The sequence below is a fragment of the Staurois parvus genome, unplaced genomic scaffold, assembly GCF_062004578.1.
Source record: "Staurois parvus isolate SC_StPar_1 unplaced genomic scaffold, SC_StPar_1.0 ptg000601l, whole genome shotgun sequence".
Classification (NCBI taxonomy): domain Eukaryota; kingdom Metazoa; phylum Chordata; class Amphibia; order Anura; family Ranidae; genus Staurois; species Staurois parvus.
Genome location: NW_028318397.1, coordinates 2,060,272 through 2,081,973, shown reverse-complemented (window position 1 = coordinate 2,081,973; position 21,702 = coordinate 2,060,272). Strand labels below are relative to the sequence as shown.

At 40.9% G+C, this 21,702-nt stretch overlaps 1 protein-coding gene across 6 annotated transcripts in view; it reads left to right on the top strand.

Moving 5' to 3' along the window:
• The window catches only part of LOC149449847 (glutaminase kidney isoform, mitochondrial), a 172,622-nt gene that overhangs the window by 40,862 nt on the left and 110,058 nt on the right, over positions 1-21,702 (top strand). For all 6 annotated transcript variants that reach the window (XM_089692706.1, XM_089692705.1, XM_089692707.1 and 3 more), the window contains exon 2: positions 12,301-12,397. In XM_089692706.1, the coding sequence (XP_089548832.1) occupies positions 12,301-12,397 (97 nt within the window). The remainder of the gene's footprint in view (positions 1-12,300; positions 12,398-21,702) is intronic.

The following is a 21,702-nucleotide window of genomic DNA, read 5'->3' as shown; positions in this document are numbered from 1 at the left end:
GTGCATTTTGAACAGCGTGTGGGAAACATATAGAACACAGGTTTTCTGCACTGCGTTCTGGTGTGAATGGGCATTTAGCCTAGATTCAGAGTAAAATGTTGTGTGGGAAACCTGCAATCTGTGCGCATTTCCTGCTATGCAATCCGGTTGCAGTACTGTTCAGAAATTGATGCATGCACAACTTTGGTACAATGCGATGCAATTTGAGCCCATTCAAAATGAATGGGATCAAACCGCATCACATTGAATAGCATGTGAATTGCACAGGAATGTGGTGTGGTTCCTGTGTGATTTACATGCAGTTCATAGTGTGAACCGAGGCTTAAAGCAGCTTGGACACTGACAGCACAATCCCCTGGTTGTCTGGTGTAGAAGTTTAGCTAACTTGTAGAAACTAAGAAAAAAATGAATGCAATGTCTAAGGCTCAATTCACATCTGAGCGTAGCATTTTTAGTGTGATTTTTTTTGCGCATATTTTACTGTGATTTTGTGCGCATTTTTATACAGCGCTTTTAGTTGTTTTTTGAGCTTTGGCGTTTTTTATTAGCCAATAGAGAAAAATGGGCCACCGAGTCCCTAACGACCTATGAGTAATCAGCTGTTAGTTGGCAATTACAAAATAATAAAAAAATGACGTGGCCCCCCCCCCCCCCAACTATACCAAGCCCTTTGGGTCTGGTTAGGATTTTGAGGGGAACCCCCACACCAAAATTTCTTTTAAAAAATCCATATCAGACCCTTATCCGAGCATGCAGGTCAGGAACCATACCAGGGCACATGCCCTCAACATGGAAGGGAGTGCTTTGGGGCAGGGCCCCCCCAAAGCACCTTATCCCCATGTTGATCGGGTCAAGGGCCTCTTCCCCACAACCCTGGGCTGTGGTTGTGGGGGTCTGCGGGTGGGGGGGGTATGGTTCAGGGGGGGGGGGCGCTCGCTCATCCCCCCCCCCTTTTGCCGGGCTGCATGCTCGGATAAGGGTCTGGTATGGATTTGGGGGGGGGGGGGACACCACGCCGTTTTTTTAATTATTTTTTAATTGCCAGCAATTCTTTCTGTTACCTTCAGCTGTCAGTGAGGAACCCCGCTGACAGCTTTTACTACTAAGATACCGCATGACTTGATAAAATAACTCATGCTGTATTTTAGTAGCATTTTTTTTTGTGAATTCAAGCATTTTTGTTTTTAAAAAAAAGCTATGCGGTATCCTACTGCATACTTGGATGTGGTAAGATACCACTTAGTGAATTGTGCTAAATACCATTCTATTTCATCATTTGTTGTAAAAAACGTGCGAATCTGCCCAATTTGAGCTACAAAAGTAGCTCCAAATTTTTTTTGAGCTTCAGGCATTCTGCTTCAGGCGACTTAGAGTGGAGATGTGAACTATCTCCATAGAGAAATATTGATTTTTTTTTTTTTTTTTTTTCTTCCCCCTGAGCGTTTTGGAGCTTGAAGCTTCCCACTACAAAACGTTCCAGTGTGAATGCAGCCTAAAGCTTTAGGGCTCGTTCACACCATGGTGCAGAGACTCAGTTTTTCTACATGTGTTCTGCAAGGGCACAACAAAATCTGTTGTTCACATCACAACACCAGTATCGTGCAGATTTTTTTTCTGTGCAGGAATCTGCAACATGTATAAAACTCATAACAACACATGAAAACTGACGTCTCTGCAAGTGAATTCTGCGCATCAGTTTCTCTGGAGGTATGGTGTGAATGAGGCCTTAAAAGTCCATCAATAAGTCAAGCCAACAGGCTTTCTTGATAGTCCACTTCTGTTCATCTGCCAGATTCCTGAGTTTTGTATAACAGCGGACACAAGCAAGGCCCTTTCTTCAGTCCCCATGTGACAGGACCTGGCAATTTCTCGTTCAGACTAAGGCTGGCCATACATTATACAATTATCTGCAGATTTTCTGCCCAATTTCCTTTAGATTTACCTTCAACTATGTAGTGCAAGGGCCTGCCTAATTGGATACAACTGAAAGTGTTGTTTAGGTTTGTCCTATTATATGGTTTTTGGTAAATCTAAACCAAAAATCTGCAGATAATTGTATAATGTATGGCCAGCCTAACGCTCCTAATGAGCCACATGCTCTCTAATTCCTGGAAGTACTGACTTTTTCACAGGGCTCTGGCTAACGAATGCGGTGGTAAAGACTTATTTACACCTGTGGCAGCCCTTGCAACCACTTTAAAAAGTGATCCACAGTGGATCAGGCAGCTGGGAGGCAAAGTGCTGTTTCTTTGCCACCTGTTTCAACCCTGTAAGCCTGGATTACCATGGCACAAGCGGGTGCATTGCATGCAGTTTTGGTATGGTCCCATTCACTTGAATGGATTGTGTACATCGGCCTGCAGAATGTGATGGGGAAAAGTATTTATAGTGGCTGCGAAACAAAGCATCATGGCCGATGTATGTGTACAACTCCCTTTGACTGCTGTGTTGGGTTAAGGGGGAAGTAAAATCATGGCTCAACCTCCAAGTGTAAACTGGGCCTAAGTGAACACAGGAAAAATTGGCATCCACAATGGAGGGTTGGTCTACAAAGGAACCTGTTACTTTGCTCTGACTAAATAAAATGATAGGTTACGTTTTGGCAACTCTTTCCTAGGAAACAATACAATGGGTCTTGTGTAGGTTGGAAATATTCTTTAATACAATATTTTGTGCTGCATTGCAGGCCATTTATACTATGGGTATTAAAAAGGAGGATCATAACAACCCAGGAGTATGCAAAACAAAACTGCATTGGCAGCTGCCATATTTTTGATTTCATGGGTTCACCTAAAGAGTTAGGCTGGCCATAGAATATGCAATTTTTTTCCACACTCTCAATTCCGTCCCGCTGCGTTATTGTATACTGATGGCAGGAAGATTTCCCTTCCGTCAGTATACAATGATCACTGCCACTGGCCATAGCTGCTGACAAGCTGGTTGTACTGAAGCTGACTGATAGATCGACTTCAGTACAACCAGCCTGCCCATGAATGGATTGAAATTTGGCAGGTTCTTGCTGAACCAGATGAATATCGATCCATCTATGGCCGGGCTAACTCCACTTTTGTTGAGAAAAAACATTCCCCTCTGGGTGATCTATGTACAGTGGGGATCGAAAGTTTGGGCACCCCAGCTAAAAATTTGTATTAATGTGCATAAAGAAGCCAAGGAAAGATGGAAAAATCTCCAAAAAGGCATCAAATTACAGATTAGACTTTCTTATAATATGTCAACAAAAGTTAGATTTTATTTCCATCATTTACACTTTCAAAATAACAGAAAACAAAAAAATGGCGTCTGCAAAAGTTTGGGCACCCTGCAGAGTTAATATCTTGTACTGCCCCCTTTGGCAAGTATCACAGCTTGTAAACGCTTTTTGTAGCCAGCCAAGAGTCTTTCAATTCTTGTTTGAGGTATCTTTGCCCATTCTTCCTTACAAAAGTCTTCCATTTCTTTGAGATTTCTGGGCTGTCTGTCACGCACTGCTCTTTTAAGGTCTATCCATAGATTTTCAATTATGTTGAGGTCAGGAGATTGTGAAGGCCATGGCAAAACCTTCAGTTTACGCCTCTTGATGTAATGGCCCGTGGATTTCGAGGTGTGTTTAGGATCATTATCCATTTGTAGAAGCCATCCTCTCTTTAACTTCAGCTTTTTCACAGATGGCATCGAGTTACCATCCAAAATTTGCTGAAATTTTATTGAATCCATTTTTCCTTCTACTCTTGAGAGGTTCCCTGTGCCACTGGCTGCAACACAACCCCAAAGCATGATTGATCCAACCCCATGCTTAACAGTTGGACAGAGGTTCTTTTCATTAAATTCTGTGCCCCTTCTTCTCCAAACGTACCTTTGCTCATTCTGGCCAATTTTAACCTCATCGGTCCACAGAACTTGTTTCCAAAATGCATCAGGCTTGTCTATATGTTCATTTGCAAAGTTCAAACGATGATTTTTGTGGTGAGGACGTAGAAGAGGTTTTCTTCTGGTGACTCTTCCACGAAGACCATATTTGTACAAGTAACTCTTTATAGTGGAATAGTGTACCACAACTCCAGTGTCTGCCAGATCTTTCTGGAGGGATCGTGCAGTCAAACGTGGGTTTTGAATTGTTTTTCTCACAATCCTGCAAGCTGTTCTGTCTGATATTTTTCTTGGTCGTCCAGATCTTGCTTTAACTTCCACTGTTCCTGATGACTGCCATTTCTTAATTACATTCCGAACAGAGGATATTGACATCTGAAAACGCTTTGCTATCTTCTTATAGCCTTCTCCAGCTTTTGTGAGCGTCAACTATTTTCAGTTTCAGTTTTCTAAACAACTGCTTAGAAGAACCCATGGTGCTGATTGTTGGGGCAAGGTCAGATGAGTCTGGGCATTTAAAACCTTTGAGATTGACATCACCTGGTCTTCCCAGACGATGATTGAGAACAATCCATGACACTGGCAGGTCTCAGCTTGGCAAAGGGGGCAGTGCATGCTATAAATTCTGCAGGGTGCCCAAACTTTTGCAGACGCCATTTTTTTGTTTTCTGTTATTTTGAAAGTGTAAATGATGGAAATAAAATCTAACTTTTGTTGACATATTATAAGAATGTCTAATCTGTAATTTGATGCCTTTTGGAGATTTTTCCATCTTTCCTTGGCTTCTTTATGCACATTAATACAAATTTTTAGCTGGGGTGCCCAAACTTTCGATCCCCACTGTACATTGCAAGAATTTTAACAAACTTTATTTCAGATTCCTAACATTTGTTTTTCTGAAGAAATAGCTGTTTGTGTCTATGTGAATGTGAATGATTTTATATGTATCAATCAGCTGCTGCATTTGCAGAGTTCTAATGAGGAAAGTGTCAGGGTCTGCATCCCCTTAGATCTGATTTCCGTTTGGGAGTATCTCGCCAAAAATGACAGTACGGACTTGGGAAAATCAGTGAGCCAATCACACAAGCAGGAAATGACATTTCTGGGGAAGTTCTGTACAGAAGGCTCCCATGCTGCCATATTACATTGCATTTTACAGAAAATTACAGCACTGCAGGTTTAAAAGTAGCGATGCACCATTACCATTTTTTTTTTTTAATTGGCGAGTACGAGTACTGATACTTTCGGTCAAGTACGTACTGATGCTTTGCAGTGCGATTTGCGTTAATGGATGCAAATAGAATAGTATGCGATTTGAACAGGAATGCGATTCCTGTCCAAATTACATGTGGTCTCCCTACTGCTCCTGTGTGAACCCAGGCTTGTCATAACCTGAGTTCACACAGGAGCGGTACGGGAAAGCTCCACAGCTGCTGACCATTCAGATGCCGTCTACCCCGAACTGTCATCCCTGCAAGAAGAGGAAAGAAAGTGGCAGGGACTTGAAATCCCCGCCGCTTTCTCTCCTCTCTTACCACTGACACTCAGCATGGGATGCTTGCAGGGAGGTTTCCCGCACTGCTCCTGTGTGAATTTGGGCTGTGCAAATCACATGCTAAACGTTGCGGTCCATTAGCGCAAATCGCACTGCAAAGTATTGGTTAAGGTATTGGTAGTATTTTCATGAGTACTCATGAAAATACTCTGTATTGACACTGATACCAAAATTGGTATCGGTGCATCCCTATTGAAAAGGTTATTATTAATAACCTTCAATTACAATATGACTTGTGTAGCAACTGTATATACTTAATTATTATTTGCTATTTTTTTCATATGAAAGTGGAGTTGCTCTTTTTAAAGCTGAAGTTTTGTTTAATTTTTTTTCTTTACAGCTTTAGTTATCTTACTTACCTATAACAAAATATGTTCCATGTTGTGCAGGCTGCTGGATTCTGTAGAAATCTTCACTGCAGGGCCGCCCTGTCCTCTTGTGCTGAACTTTCAGCACTGTGGGGGTTAACAAGTTTCAGCACTGAAGCTGATCAGAGGGACACCTACTGTACTGCCTGTAACATGATCTGTAAATAGAGGGGGGGGGGATCAGTCATAGGAGTCTCTCATAAGCATCCTAAACTGATGACACATGCAAGCACAATGAACCTGAAGATGAGCTGCTTTAACACATCAGCTTAGGCCCATCGACGCCGGCTCTTGTGGTGCTCCTCTATTGTGCGTCTGCTTTTATCATTGTCCTATATGCTGGACTGTCAACAAGATGGGGCTGTGCGGTTTGTTTTTTCCAATAAAAGCAGCTATTCACCTCTCCAGTTCTCAGTAAACTGCTTGGACATCTGTTCGTTATATTCATTAAAGGTTTGCTAAATTTGTTGCCGTATCACCCATGAATAATATGCTTGTTTGCATTATCTATGTTGACAGCTGGTTTAAAATGTTCTGTTGATAACAGAGGTTCAGACAGGATCATTTGCCAGAGGACATGTGTGAACAGAGGATTAAGGGTCATATTAATCATTCCTAACCTTGTTTGCTAATTTGTGCCTGTCATGCAGTTTAATATGATATTACAACAGCCTAAGTAGCACACCTACAACTTGGTGAACTTTGTTTTTGGTTTGGATGGGAATGGTTATATGGTCTGTGAGGTTTTTATTGCCGTGTCCCTGTTGGGTAGATTTCCCCTTACTGGCAATGGTCATAGGAATAGGTGAGAGGAAATTTCCTAGTGGCAATGCAGAGAGCAAGGAAAACGTGGAAGACATTCAAAACCTCCCCAACTCTTGTAAAATAAAGTGTTTGAGAATCCTATTTTTCCAAAAGGACATACCCTTACATCCTCTGGTTCTAGGGGTTATACTAGGGCCATAGCTGCAGTCATGACCCCAATATCAGCAGCTGGCGATGCTGAAAAATGTAAGGGTAAACAAAGTGGCTAAATAGCTACTGGATTGCTGTTATGTGCTTTCCCAGGCTCTTCCGTCGGGAACCCTGGAACTGTGGTTCCACCGGCGTACCATAGAGACTGGAATGTCCCCTCTCATCTCTATGGTCTCAGAAACTGGAAGTGACAAGTATTTTGCTACTTTCAGTTTTGGATAATGTAAACCGGCTGTTACCAGCTCAGATCAAATTGATCTTGGTTTGATCTGATGCTTTTAAGGGCAGAGGAGAGATCTGTACAGCCTTAAGTGACTGCATTTCTGTGTTTTAGGGTGGAAAAACCCTGGCTCATTCACCTACTTTTACCATCCCTGGAAGGCTGTGTAGACAAGCCCCTTATCTAGTTGTTGTTTACAGAACTCTTTTCAGTTCCTTTTTGTGCCCAAATTTGAACTTCATACTCAAGATAAGGTCTAATTAATGCTTTTTAAAGGGGTAATATTATGTTTCCATTCTTGAGGTTTAGCGTTACAGTTCACATAAATGCAATTACATGAAGTGCATTTAAAAAAAAAAAAAATCAATGGCACTGCATGTTAAAGCTCATGAAATCTAGTATAAAACACGTTTTGGTATCTGTTCAAATATTTGGATTTTAAATGATTGCATTATAACACAAACTGCAACTGTCATACCCTCAAACCAGGATAATGTTTATCGTTCAGCTTGTACATTTTTCAGTTTAATTATGAACAGTGAGAGGATCATCCCCTTTACTGCAGGAAAGCCCTATATTTTCTCTAATTAGTCCCTGAGATTTGCTCAGGCAGTCTTGAAATTCTCAGTGACAGATGCAGCAGACTTTTGCTTTGTCATGTTGCTTTGGCAACCAATGAATATGTTGATCTACTGTCCTGACATACCAAGTGAATCAGCTTGGAATAGTCAGTTCAAATAGTACATTATGGTTTTCATAGACCTTGTACATTTAGCAAGTGATGGGATCAAGCCTTGCTTGCATTAAATGCATCATGTACAGTAGGTCTTAAAACACACAGTATGGGATTGTGCAACTAGGAAAAGTGTTTCATTTCAGCAACTTCACTCCCTGGGTACCCTTCAGCTCCACCAGGTCTGCCCTCCGTTGGCATGGTGTATGCCTCAGATGAAGCCTCCTGGTATATGTGATTTGTATAACCTAGTAAGTTGCAGGAGTGGGGCACACATCTTTCTTCCCACATAGACGAGAATGTTGGCAGGGGGCGTGGTGGACCTGGAATTGAAAAAAAAAAGAAAGATACAGGTGAAACTCAGAAAATTAGAATATCGTGCAAAAGTTAATTTATTTCAGTAATGCAACTTAAAAGGTGAAACTAATATATGAGATAGACTCATTACATGCAAAGCAAGATAGTTCAAGCCGTGATTTGTCATAATTGTGATGATTTTGGCTTACAGCTCATGAAAACCTCAAATCCACAATCTCAGAAAATTAGAATATTGTGAAAAGGTGCAATATTCTAGGCTCAAAGTGTCCCACTCTAATCAGCTAATTAAGCCATAACACCTGCAAAGGGTTCCTGAGCCTTTAAATGGTCTCTCAGTCTGGTTCAGCAGGAATCACAATCATGGGAAAGACTGCTGACCTGACAGTTGTGCAGAAAACCATCATTGACACCCTCCATAAGGAGGGAAAGCCTCAAAAGTAATTGCAAAAGAAGTTGGATGCTCCCAAAGTGCTGTATCAAAGCACATTAATAGAAAGTTATGTGGAAGGGAAAAGTGTGGAAGAAAAAGGTGCACAAGCAGCAGGGATGACCGCAGCCTGGAGAGGATGATCAAGAAAAGGCCATTAAAAAGTGTTGGACTTTCACAAGGAGTGGACTGAGGCTGGAGTCAGTCATATTCCTCTTGTCAAGCCACTCCTGAACAACAAAAAATGTCAGAAGTGTCTTACCTGGGCTAAAGAAAAACACACCTGGTCTGTTGCTCAGTGGTCCAATGTCCTCTTTTCTGGTGAGAGCAACTTTTGAAGATGCTTGAAGTCAGTGTGAAGTTTCCACAGTTTGTGTTGATTTGGGGAGCCATGTCATCTGCTGGTGTTGGTCCGCTGTGCTTCATTAAGTCCAGGGTCAACGCAGCCGTCTACCAGGAGATTTTGAAGCACTTCATGCTTCCTTCCGTAGACTAGCTTTATGGGGATGCTGACTTCATTTTCCAGCAGGACTTGGCACCTGCCAACACTGCCAAAAGCACCAAAACCTGGTTCAATGACCATGGGATTACTGTGCTTGATTGGCCAGCAAACTTGCCTGACCTGAACCCCATAGAGAATCTATGGGGCATTGCCAAGAGAAGGATGAGACATGAGACTAAACAATGCAGAAGAGCTGAAGGCCGCTATTGAAGCGTCCTGGTCTTCTATAACACCTCAGCAGTGCCAGAGGCTGATAGCTTCCATGCCACGCCGCATTGAGGCAGTAATTGCTGCAAAAGGGGCCCAAACCAAGTACTAAGGGGGGCGCTCGTGAGCAGCAGCCAGGATGGCTGCCTTCTGATTCTGCCAGGATGGCTGCCTTCTGAGTACATATGCATGCTTATACTTTTCAGAGGTCTGATATTGTTCTATGTACAATCCTTGTTTTATTGATTGTATGTAATATTTTAATTTTCTGAGATTGTGGATTTGGAGTTTTCATGAGCTGTAAGCCATAATCATCACAATTATGACATCACGTCTTGAACTATCTTGCTTTGCATGTAATGAGTCTATCTCATATATTAGTTTTACCTTTTTAAGTTGCATTACTGAAATAAATGAACTTTTGCACGATATTCTAATTTTTCGAGTTTCACCTGTAGATATAGAGATATTTTATATATATATATATACAGTCAGGTCCATAAATATTGGGACATCGACACAATTCCAACATTTTTGGCTCTATACACCACCACAATGGATTTGCAATGAAACGAACAAGATGTGATTTAATTGCAGACTGTCAGCTTTAATTTGAGGGTATTTACATCCAAATCAGGTGAACGGTGTAGGAATTACAACAGTTTGCATATGTGCCTCCCACTTCTTAAGGGACCAAAAGTAATGGGACAGAATAATAATCATAAATCAAATTTTCACTTTTTAATACTTTGTTGCAAATCCTTTGCAGTCAATTACAGCCTGAAGTCTGGAACACATAGACATCACCAGACGCTGGGTTTCATCCCTGGTGATGCTCTGCCAGGCCTCTACTGCAACGGTCTTCAGTTCCTGCTTGTTCTTGGGGCATTTTCCCTTCAGTTTTGTCTTCAGCAAGTGAAATGCATGCTCAATCGGATTCAGGTCAGGTGATGGACTTGGCCATTGCATAACATTCCACTTCTTTCCCTTAAAAAACTCTTTGGTTGCTTTTGCAGTATGCTTTGGGTCATTGTCCATCTGTACTGTGAAGCGGCGTCCAATGAGTTGTGAAGCATTTGGCTGAATATGAGCAGATAATATTGCCCGAAAAAAACTTCAGAATTCATCCTGCTGCTTTTGTCAGCAGTCACATCATCAATAAATACAAGAGAACCAGTTCCATTGGTAGCCATACATGCCCACGCCATGACACTACCACCACCATGCTTCCCTGATGAGGTGGTATGCTTAGGATCATGAGCAGTTCCTTTCCTTCTCCATACTCTTCTCTTCCCATCACTCTGGTATAAGTTGATCTTGGTCTCATCTGCCCATAGAATGTTGTTCCAGAACTGTGAAGGCTTTTTTAGATGTCGTTTGGCAAACTCTAATCTGGCCTTCCTGTTTTTGAGGCTCACCAATGGTTTACATCTTGTGGTGAACCCTCTGTATTCACTCTGGTGAAGTCTTCTCTTGATTGTTGACTTTGAAACACATACACCTACCTCCTGGAGAGTGTTCTTGATCTGGCCATCTGTTGTGAAAGGTGTTTTCTTCACCAGGGAAAGAATTCTTCGGTCATCCACCACAGTTGTTTTCCGTGGTCTTCCGGGTCTTTTGGTGTTGCTGAGCTCACCAATGCATTCCTTCTTTTTAAGAATGTTCCAAACAGTTGTTTTGGTCACGCCTAATGTTTTTGCTATCTCTCTGATGGGTTTGTTTTGTTTTTTCAGCCTAATGATGGCTTGCTTCACTGATAGTGACAGCTCTTTGGATCTCATCTTGAGAGTTGACAGCAACAGATTCCAAATGCAAATAGCACACTTGAAATGAACTCTGGACCTTTTATTTGCTCATTGTAATTGGGATAATGAGGGAATAACACACTCCTGGCCATGGAACAGCTGAGAAGCCATTTGTCCCATTACTTTTGGTCCCTTAAGAAGTGGGAGGCATATATGCAAACTGTTGTAATTCCTACACCGTTCACCTGATTTGGATGTAAATACCCTCGAATTAAAGCTGACAGTCTGCAGTTAAAGCACATCTTGTTCGTTTCATTTCAAATCCATTGTGGTGGTGTATAGAGCCAGAAATGTTAGAATTGTGGTGATGTCCCAATATTTATGGACCTGACTGTATATTTGTAATTTGCAATTTGCAAAGCTTGTGTGAAGGTCCTCTGCGAATGCAACGTTTCCCAATCCAATGAAATAACAGTCCTTACAATCAGACAATCTAGAATATTATTTTGACGTTTATGAAATATGTAGAGTATTGATTTAATAAGCCCCATTGACACCTGAATGTTTTTGTCCCTAGGTCTGACTAGACTCAATAATAAGAATTCCAATGTTTTCAATACCGGCTCTTCACGTTTCTGTGCTCGAGGCTCAAAAAGATATTGCATATGGGCATTTTTTGGAGCTGTTGTGCATTTTTGGTCCCATATACTTCAATGGAAGTGCCAATGAAAACATGATAAAAACTTTCACATGTTTTTGCCTTAAAATGTGTATATGCACCAAATGAAAGAAGGCCTTAACTGTATGTGCTGTAATGTGATGTGCTCAGATTATATGTGTGTATATCACATCTGTATGTTGCTGTGGATGCTTTTCAGGTATGAAATATATACATGTGTCCCCCCCAGGTCTTATGCTACAGATGACTACATTTTAATCGGCACATTGCAATTACAATACAATTGCGCTGCTTGTTACTGAAAACCAAGGAAAATTCCAGAGACAGATATGTCCAAGAACAAGCTTTCTGTAACGCCAGGAGTGTGAAGCCAGGAACAGTTGGCCATGTTTATTCATAGAGTAATGCAATATAATGATTGCTTAGTTTTAAAGCTGCAAGCTCCACTTAAGCTTTATCTTTTGATGAGGGGGCAGGGATTTCATAGAATAATCTGTCAGGAAAAGGAAAGGGAACAGAGATTACAAATGATTCAGTGGATTGCAATTTACTAAAGATCTTATATTATCTGGGTAGCTGTAAACGTGTTAATTCCTGTACCTAACAGATATTTATTTACTAGGAATTATATGAAAAAATTGTTGGTATTCATTAAAGCCTTGGACTAAATTACCTGAAATTATATTATCTGACTTTATTTGCAGGAAAAACAAGCAAGGACTCTTGCCAAGTCTTGAAGATTTGCTTTTCTACACAATTGCTGAAGGTCAAGAAAAAATACCAGTTCATAAATTTATTACAGTAAGTTCATTTGAATGCTTGCGTCTTTCATGCAGACCTAGCAATAAAGGTAATGCTAAGCATATGAACAAAAGAATGGGATAGGTTTTTTACATCAGTGGTCTCCAAACTGTGGCCCAGGGGCCGGATGTGGTCATTTGCTTACTTTTATCTGGCCCTTCAGGCACTATACCTTCCACTGATACAAGGCACTATTCCACCCACTGACACCAACGATGGGGCACTATTCCACCCACTGACACCAACGATGGGGCACTATTCCACCCACTGACACCAACGATGGGGCACTATTCCACCCACTGACACCAACGATGGGGCACTATTCCACCCACTGACACCAACGATGGGGCACTATTCCACCCACTGACACCAACGATGGGGCACTATTCCACCCACTGACACCAACGATGAGGCACTATTCCACCCACTGACACCAACGGTGGGGCACTATTCCACCCACTGACACCAATGGTGGGGCACTATTCCACCCACTGACACCAATGGTAGGGCACCATTCTTTCAACTGATACTAATGAAGACACACTATACCTCTCCTTAATGCTAAAGATGGAACCCACTAGTGCCAGGACGTTTTCTACTCTCACTTGCCACAGTACGCCCCCCTGAAGTATGAATAACCGTAAACTGGCTCTTTGTTTAGAAAGTTTGGAGACCCCTGCTTTACATGAATGCTGTAAAGTCAGAGCTTTATCAGCAGACTTAGTGGAAGCTGTACTTTTTTATTTGGCCATGCTTAGATTGTTAAAACGTCCACAGGGATGGATAAGGTATGCAGCCACCTATGTGCTAAATTGAGGATTGTTTGTATGTGTGTGTATGTATGTATGTATGTATGTATGTATGTGTGTATATATATATATATATATATATAATGCGTGTGTGTGTGTGTGTGTGTGTGTATATACACAGTGAGGAACAGAAGTATTTGAACACCCTGCGATTTTGCAAGTTCTCCCACTTAGAAATCATGGAGGGGTCTGAAATTCACATTGTAGGTGCATTCCCACTCTGAGAGACAGAATTAAAAAAAAAAATTCAGGAAATCACATTGTATGATTTTCAAAGAATTTATTTGTCTTGCACTGCTGAACATAAGTATTTGAACACCTGAGAAAATCAGTGTTAATATTTGGTACAGAAGCCTTTGTTTGCAATTACAGAGGTCAAAGGTTTCCTGTAGTTCTTGACCAGGTTTGCACACTCTGGAACAGGGATTTTGACCCACTCCTCCACACAGATCTCCTCTAGATCTGTCAGGTTTTGGGGCTGTCGCTGAGCAATACGGAGTTTCAGCTCCCTCCAAAGATGTTCTATTGGATTTAGGTCTGGAGACTGGCTAGGCCACTCCAGAACCTTGATATGCTTCTTACAGAGCCACTCCTTGGTTATCCTGGCTGTGTGCTTTAGGTCGTTGTCATGTTGGAAGACCCAGCCACGACCCATCTTCAGTGCTCTGACTGAGGGAAGGAGGTTGTTGCTCAAAATCTCACAATAAATGGACTATTAATAGCTTTATCTGGGGTAATAAACATCCACGTTTTACATCATCGGTTTTGTACCGCTCGCAACGGACGGGAGGTCTCGGCCTTCCCAATTTTTGGCTATATTATCTCTCAGCTCACTTTGCGCAGTTATCACAATGGGCAACTATTAACTCTCAGATCCCGTGGATCAAATTTGAATCTCAATCTATACGCCCATTTTACTTACCGGGTATTCTGTCATCCAAAATTTCCCCTCGATCACTTACTTTTCATAACTCCATAGTGACTCATTCACTGACACTTTGGTCCAAATACAAATTTAAATTAAACCTGGTCTCTTCTGTCCCCCCCCAGGTGCCTTATTTTTTGGTGATCCTAATTTTAATGTAGCCTTCTCCTCTCCTCAAGCGTTTCGTTGGTGGTATGATCACTCTTTCATTAGATTATCTGACTTTCAAAGAGGTGGATCTTATATTACTTTTGATATGCTCTGTGTGTGTTTTGATGTTCCTCTTCGTGAATACCACCATTACCGACAGATTAGACATTTTTTTAAAATCACATTTTGGCCTTATACCCTCTTCTCAGATTTCATTTTTTGAACGTAGCAGCTGTGACTCTCCTGGGGGTGGAGGTCTTATTTCTGATCTTTATCACCAATTTTTGATCTGTTCCTCGTCTACACCTCCTTTTATATAGACAAAAATGGGAGGAGGATAGCGGTATCATTTTTTCAGATGAGGACTGGGATTCCATGGTGGATAACATATGTAAGTGTTCTAGATCTCTCAGTTCGAGAGACTGCCCTTAAGGTTTTAACCAGATGGAATTATACCCTATAAAGGCTACATGTATTGTTCCCACAAACATCCCCTTTATGTTTCCAGTGCTGTGGCCCCACAGGTACCTTGGTTCACATATTTTGGGATTGCCGACCATATCTCTGATTTGGCGCAAGTTATCTGAGGTGGCTACTGTCACGCATCCACGGTCGCCGCCACCAACATGCGACAATCGCACAACCGTGACTAACAGTAATACATCACGCCCACGGCGTCAGACCCCAGACCTTCTCACCAAACTCATGACCGAAGGACCGGCCAATCTAAAACCGCGGTGTGACGCGCGTAACAAGGCCCCACCCAGCTGCACCCTGCACAGCGATTGTCCAGCTAATGGGCTACAATCGGTGCCTGCAGCCTGAATGCGCTTGTTACTGGGTTAGGTTAATTACGCCACTAACCCTTCACACTGCCACCACCGTCTTGAAATGTACAGAAAAGACGGACTCTGTCAGAAATGCACTATAATGATTGAAAAGTCATCTGTCCAATATGGTCAATTGGGCAGGGAGTAAACAAACACAGTAGCGTCTCTTCAAAAGGCAGGAATTCGTGAATTGCAGGTAAGCGCTTAAAAACAGTTTAACACTTTCAAAAAGAAAGATTTATTACTAAAAGAGTCAAACAGGTGCAATAAAATATTTACAAAGAGATGTCACAAAAATATATATATATATGTATATAAAGACTCAGCAAAGAGATAATTAGGAAGAAGATTACAGGGTTAAGTTACTTGCCCTTAGCCTGGGTTTGCAGATCCAAGTTGCAGAGCAAGACGACTCTTTATCTCCTCCTTCGATGTTAGCTGGGAGATCTGTGTAAAACTTAAAACTTCCAGGCTTGCAGCCTGTCCTTTTTAAAATCCCTCTGCCGGGGGGGGGGCCTTGGGGGGTGGCCTTGAGTCTGCCCAATACAATATGTTGGGCAGGATGTCAGTGGACTCTCAGTTAAAACTAACAGCTTCATAATCCCTGACATGAAACATAGGGGAAAAAAACTTGAGAAATGTTCAACTTTCTTTCAAGCTACCTTTATCTGTTTTATGATGGGTGAACCTACACAGTTTTGGGTCAGTGCTTCCCAATTCTTTGAGAAATGCTGGCCTTATCAGAACGTAGGTGAGAAAGGTTACAAAGGTTACATTTTCCCCAGACTGCTGGCACTAAACCAGGGATGCTTAATCTGGGCTGACCCACACCATCTGTCAGGAGATAACGTTTGCCTCTCAGGACTGCAGGAGGGTAGGGAATGAGGCTGAGGAATGAGAAATATCTTGAATAAAAAGAAAAAAAAAGGGAAAAGGAGAACTCCGCATCCAACTATCCAACTGTTTGCTACAGCTACCTCATTGGTGGGTATCCCAGTGCAATTGTCTATACAGACCTGTTTATTGGGGGCTTATATCCCAGGGGACTCTAATGACATTATGAGATTGATACATACTATTTGTATTGCCACTTTGTGGGCTATTGCCTCACATTGGAAGTCCAATACTGTACCCTTAACCACCGTTTTGCATAGAGTTGATGCTGTGATGCTCATGGAGCGTATTCATTATACCCTATTGGATAAGATGCGCTTATTTGATAAAAAAAGGGAATCTTGGAAGGATTATAGACATTTATTACATGTTTAATAACATCCCAAGTGAAGATTGACTGGTATATATTGCTGACAGAAGTAACATTTAGCCTACTTAATCGTTCACACATTTCATGTACTTGCAATCTACCTTTTTTTCTATTTCCTCTGTTTCTTATATTAATATAATTTTATGTATTGTACTTTTCAAAAGTACCTTGTTTTTGCTGTTAATATAATTTGAAACTGTACTGTTGTTTTACAGTCTATTTTTCAAAATAAAAACGTTTGTAAACAAAACAAATCTCACAATAAATGGCCCCATTCATCCTCTCTTTAATACAGTGCAGTCATGCTGTCCCCTTTGCAGAAAAGCACCCCCAAAGCATGATGTTACCACCCCCATGCTTCACAGTAGGGATGGTGTTCTTTGGATGCAACTCATCCTTCTTTGTCCTCCAGACACGACGAGTGACGTTTAGACCAAAAAGTTCTAAACTTTCCATTAATATGCTTGGATACAGCACTCTGTGAACAGCCAGCTTTTTTAGCAATGACCTTTTTTGACTTACCCTCCTTGTGGAGAGTGTCAATGACTGTCTTCTGGACAATTGTCAAGTCAGCAGTCCATGATTGTGTAACCTACTGAACCAGACTGAAAGACCATTTAAAGGCTCAGGAAACCTTTTACAGGTGGTTTGAGTTAATTGGCTGATTAGAGTGTGGCACCATGAGTCTACAATATTGAACTTTGTCACAATTTTCTAATTTTCTGAGATACTGAATTTTGGGTTTCACTACCTGTAAGCCAAAATCATCAAATTAAAAGAAAGAAATGCTTGAAATATATCACTCTGTATAATGAATCTATATAATGAGTTTCACTTTTTGAATTGAATTACTGAAATAAATTAACTTCTAATTTATTAAGATGCACCTGTATATATTTTATTGCACCCTTCACTCATAGAAATAAATCTCTGTCAAGGTCTGCAGATTGGACAGTGGAGATGGAGTAAAAATACAGCACCAAAGTATCTATGAGATGTTTTAATGTAGGTTAGCACAAAAAGAGCTTAACAAAGTGTGGAGAGAGAGAAAATAAGTGAATCCATAGTATAGCAAATTGCCACTGGTGTAAAGAGTGTAAGGGTGTAAGAGAGGGCAAGTTAAAGGTTCCCACTTAATATCTTACCCAGTAAAAAGAAATCCCATTTGGGCCAGGATCCTTCTCTAGAGAGGAGTGAAGCCCCAGGATTACAAGGTGTGGTTATTGACCAATCCTGCTTTTCCCAAGAAACACCTGTTTTATGTGAAGCACATCTGAATCAAAATATATTGAATTTTAGACAAACGTAAAGCTGTATAATATTATAGAAGCATTCCTAAATGCCTAGGGGTCATAGATCCACAGTTTAGTACTTTCACACGGAAACTGTCCAGTCCAATCAGTGGGGGGGGGGGGGGGGGTCCATGATCCTGTGCTGAATTGGGGCATAGGGAAACTAATGTTGCATTTTTGCTTCATCCGTGCCCGTTCAGTTTTTTTGCTTGCATTGTAAAAACCGGTGTCCAGATGAGAATTGACTTGTATATATTTACATCTGGCGACCTCTGACTGCCATGTTGGGTATGGAAAAGGATGCAGACCTTCCACTTTTTTGTTTTGTTTGTTTTTTGTTTTTGGACCTGGACGGACTCAGAGGTAAGCAGATGTTAAAAGGATGCATGTCCATTTTATATCTGCCTAACCACAGACTTACACTGAGCTTTCAACCAGGTCTGCCTGAAAAACTGACAGGTGAACCTAATCATATTGCCTGTGTGAAGGGCAAAAACAAATTATTTACAGATGAAATACAGTACTTCCTCTAAGAAGGGGTATTCTGGAAACATTGTGACAGGAACATAGCATTCAAGAAGAAACATTTAAAAACCAAAAAAAAAACAAGCAAACCAGGGGTTACAGCAAAGGACCCGCAGAATTTTTTTTGTGTGAACATAAGAAAAACACTGGGTACGAGTGATGTTCATGTAACAACAATGCTACAAGTCTGCAAAACACCTCCTGGACATTCCAGAATGCTTTTGGGATAAACATGAGCTTGCAGTGCTATGTCTCGAGTAGGGATGAGCTCAGGCATTTTGGAATCCCGGTTGCTTCAGCCGCATATGATTGACCCGGACAGGCTATGGCTTCCTGGCGGGCTTGCTCAGGTGGATTTGAGCTGGAATCTGAACATGCCTGAGCTCATCACTGCTCTGAAGGAAAAAAGTAGTGCACACCAACACACGTGCTTTATCCCAACTGTGAAGCATGGTGGAAGGACAGTGATTGTTTGAGAATCTATCAATGCCCCTAAGGCATCAAAGAAATATTGTTATATAAGGAACAATTCAGTCAACCAGGTATCAAGAAATTTTTCTGGAGAATTTTAAGTGGGCAAACTTAGTTATGCCAAAACAGACTCCATTCAGTAAGCTTTAACAATGCAGTAGTGGTCACGCTTTTTAGAACTGAGGACTGACCAGAACATAAAATCAGTCACATGGTTGAAAACAAACTGTTATGACAAGTATAGCACATGAGCTTATGCTTAGTGAATTGAAACTGACAAGAGAGTCAAAGAAATTCAACAATAGAATAGCTTTAATAGAGAGCACTTATTTTGTGGATTGGACAAAGAGTAGTGTATGCAAGGCTTCACATTCTTAATAAAAAGTTTTTAATATAATTGTACATCTTTCTGTATGTTAGTTTGAACAGATTGTACTTGCCTGCTTTTGTGACCAAGCTGAAGAAGAGTCCAGTTTAGGAACCATTCACCTAAAACTGCCAATATTTCCAAACGTTTCTCAAACCTTTTCTAGCAAATGTATATGGAAGCTTCCATTAGTTCTTTGTTATGGAAGATGCGTGGTCCGTGGTGGATTTACTGTACATATTGGGAATCAACTTGTGGAGGAATCTGAGAAGGCAGAATGTGGTGTGTCCTAGGGTTCTTGGTCATCACTTTGTCCAACACGCCAGTTTTTAAATTAAAAGGAAAAAAAAAATAAATGCAAGGAATCAAACCATAAAACAGAACATTTTTTGGCACTCACCTGACTATGTTCTGTCTGTTTATTGCATCCCATACCTATATATTTTTTCATGATTTGTTGACATCTCAAGTTTATTGGATTTTGCCATGGTCTGTTGTATTTTAACTAGAAGTGGGTAGACTGGAATGTCTAGTGCCAGAACTAATCAATAGAAAAACTCCTTCAGCTGGGTCTATGCTTCTCTGATGCTAATCGAAAATGAGAGCTGTTGAAGCACAGATATGTTTTGATGAGCAAATAATATTAAAGTCCCTTGTGATGCTTTAATGACGTAGTATTGGATGATAGTTTACAGTTTTATTTACATGTGTAAAATAGCTAGATTCCTAGATTGTAGGCTCTAATGAGCAGGGCCCTCTGTTTCCTCTTGTACCAAATTGTATTGTAACTGTAATGACTACCTTCCGTTTGTAAAGCGCTGCACAAACTGTTGGCGCTATATAAATCCTGTATAATAGCTGGAGACATGTAAAAATTGCCATCATTTTATACATTAAAATAATGCACATTCTCTTGCATTTTAATGACCCTGTAAATAATTCAAGGTTAAATAGAGGAGAATTTTTGAATGAATGAAAGGTATGCAGCCCAAACTAATAAAACCGCCCTTAGCTGCACGCATGCCATTTGAGATTCTAATCTGAAGGTGAACTCTGTAAACCCAGGAATCCTCCTGTTTGAACGAAGCAAGTAAAAACAAATGCCTGTGTTTCTGTGTAGTCTCATATGTACAGTTTCATCATACGACCCAATATTATGAAACTTAGGATTGGAATGGCAATACTTTGCACCTGAGTGTCAGTATATAATAGGGTAATAAACAGTCTGCCAGAAAGAACAGTATTAGATTGTATGTAAATACTAACAATACATTGCTCTTCTTTGCTTCCTTTTTATTGTATCTGTTCAAAAAAAAATAGCTCTTCATCCAGTCAGAAGTTTTGTGAGCTGACAGCTTCCTTTACTCTGCCTCTGGACTGTTATCAGTTAGCATTGTTTCCTACTTTCTATATGGACTACAAAATACCTCCCCCTGTAATAGAGGAGAGAGGGAGGTGTTATGCAGTCCTGACACAGTACGATTGTCATCCTAGGACAGGAAGTGTGTTAATGGTTGGATTACCAGGTAAAAATAAAGGAAAAGAGTGTTAAAAAGGAAACCGAAGCATCCACCACATCTATGAACCAGTAAGCTGCAATATTATTCATTTTTGTTCTTGGCTTTTGATACTCTTTAACCTTTTCACTGCCAGGCCCTGCGCTCCACTTTTAAATTCAGCAGGCCGGACCACTTTTGCAATTTTTCCATTGCTTTTTTATTTTTCCCTTTTACAGCTTTCAGAGTTTGTAAAAGATCATATATTTTATGAAAGCACATGACCAGTAGAATAAAAAGTAGGTGCTACTGTGTTTTAAGGGGAATAGTTCTGATCAGTGGCTTGTTGGCCCGCTAATCAGATCTATTTTCTTCAGCAGAGTCTGCTGAACATTTCTGCTATAAGTTCATGGTCCCTGAAGTGACCTGGCTTGCTGGAATCAGTGCTGTAGGGCTGTATGGGTTTGGCAGTGAAAGCGTTCATTCAAATGACAATCTGTAGTATTTCCTGCTATCATTTTTTTTTTTTTTTTTTTTAATCTGTTTGCTCGGCATATGCAGAGTAAATGGTAAACTGGCCAAAATTATAGCTGTAGGTGGCCCTTTCAGCATCCACTTACCCAAGATCTTTTGCTCTGTAAATCAAAGGGGCAGGGTTGAAAATTGTAAGTCAAACAACACCTGCATTCAATGGCAACTGCAAGATGCAGCCACTGTTTGGGTATTCTCACATCCGCAGGTGCTGGCTGTTAGAATACAATAGCCAGATATCTTTTGTTCAGCTGTGTAGTGTGTGTGGCCAGCTTTACTGAACAGTCTATCATTTTTCTGATGAGTGAAGAGGCTGATAGTAGGAGCTTGCACACACTGGCAAATCTTGGTTCTGAATAATGGCAGCAGTGATATTTCTACTCTCTGCAAATATTACAGTCAGCTCCTGCTTTTGTTTACATTTTTATGCACAAATGACTGCTACAACTGACACTTCTGCTGAATTACTTTATGGGTGCACAGATACCACTCACTGATCCTTCCTGAAATACTAGTGTTTGCCTACAAGTATGCTAGCTGTGCAGATTGGGTAGGGGTTGGTACAAAGAGAAATTAACCCTTTCAGGAAGTAATTTGATTCTTACTAAAGTTACACGGGTCACAAAACTGGAGGTTTTTTTTTTT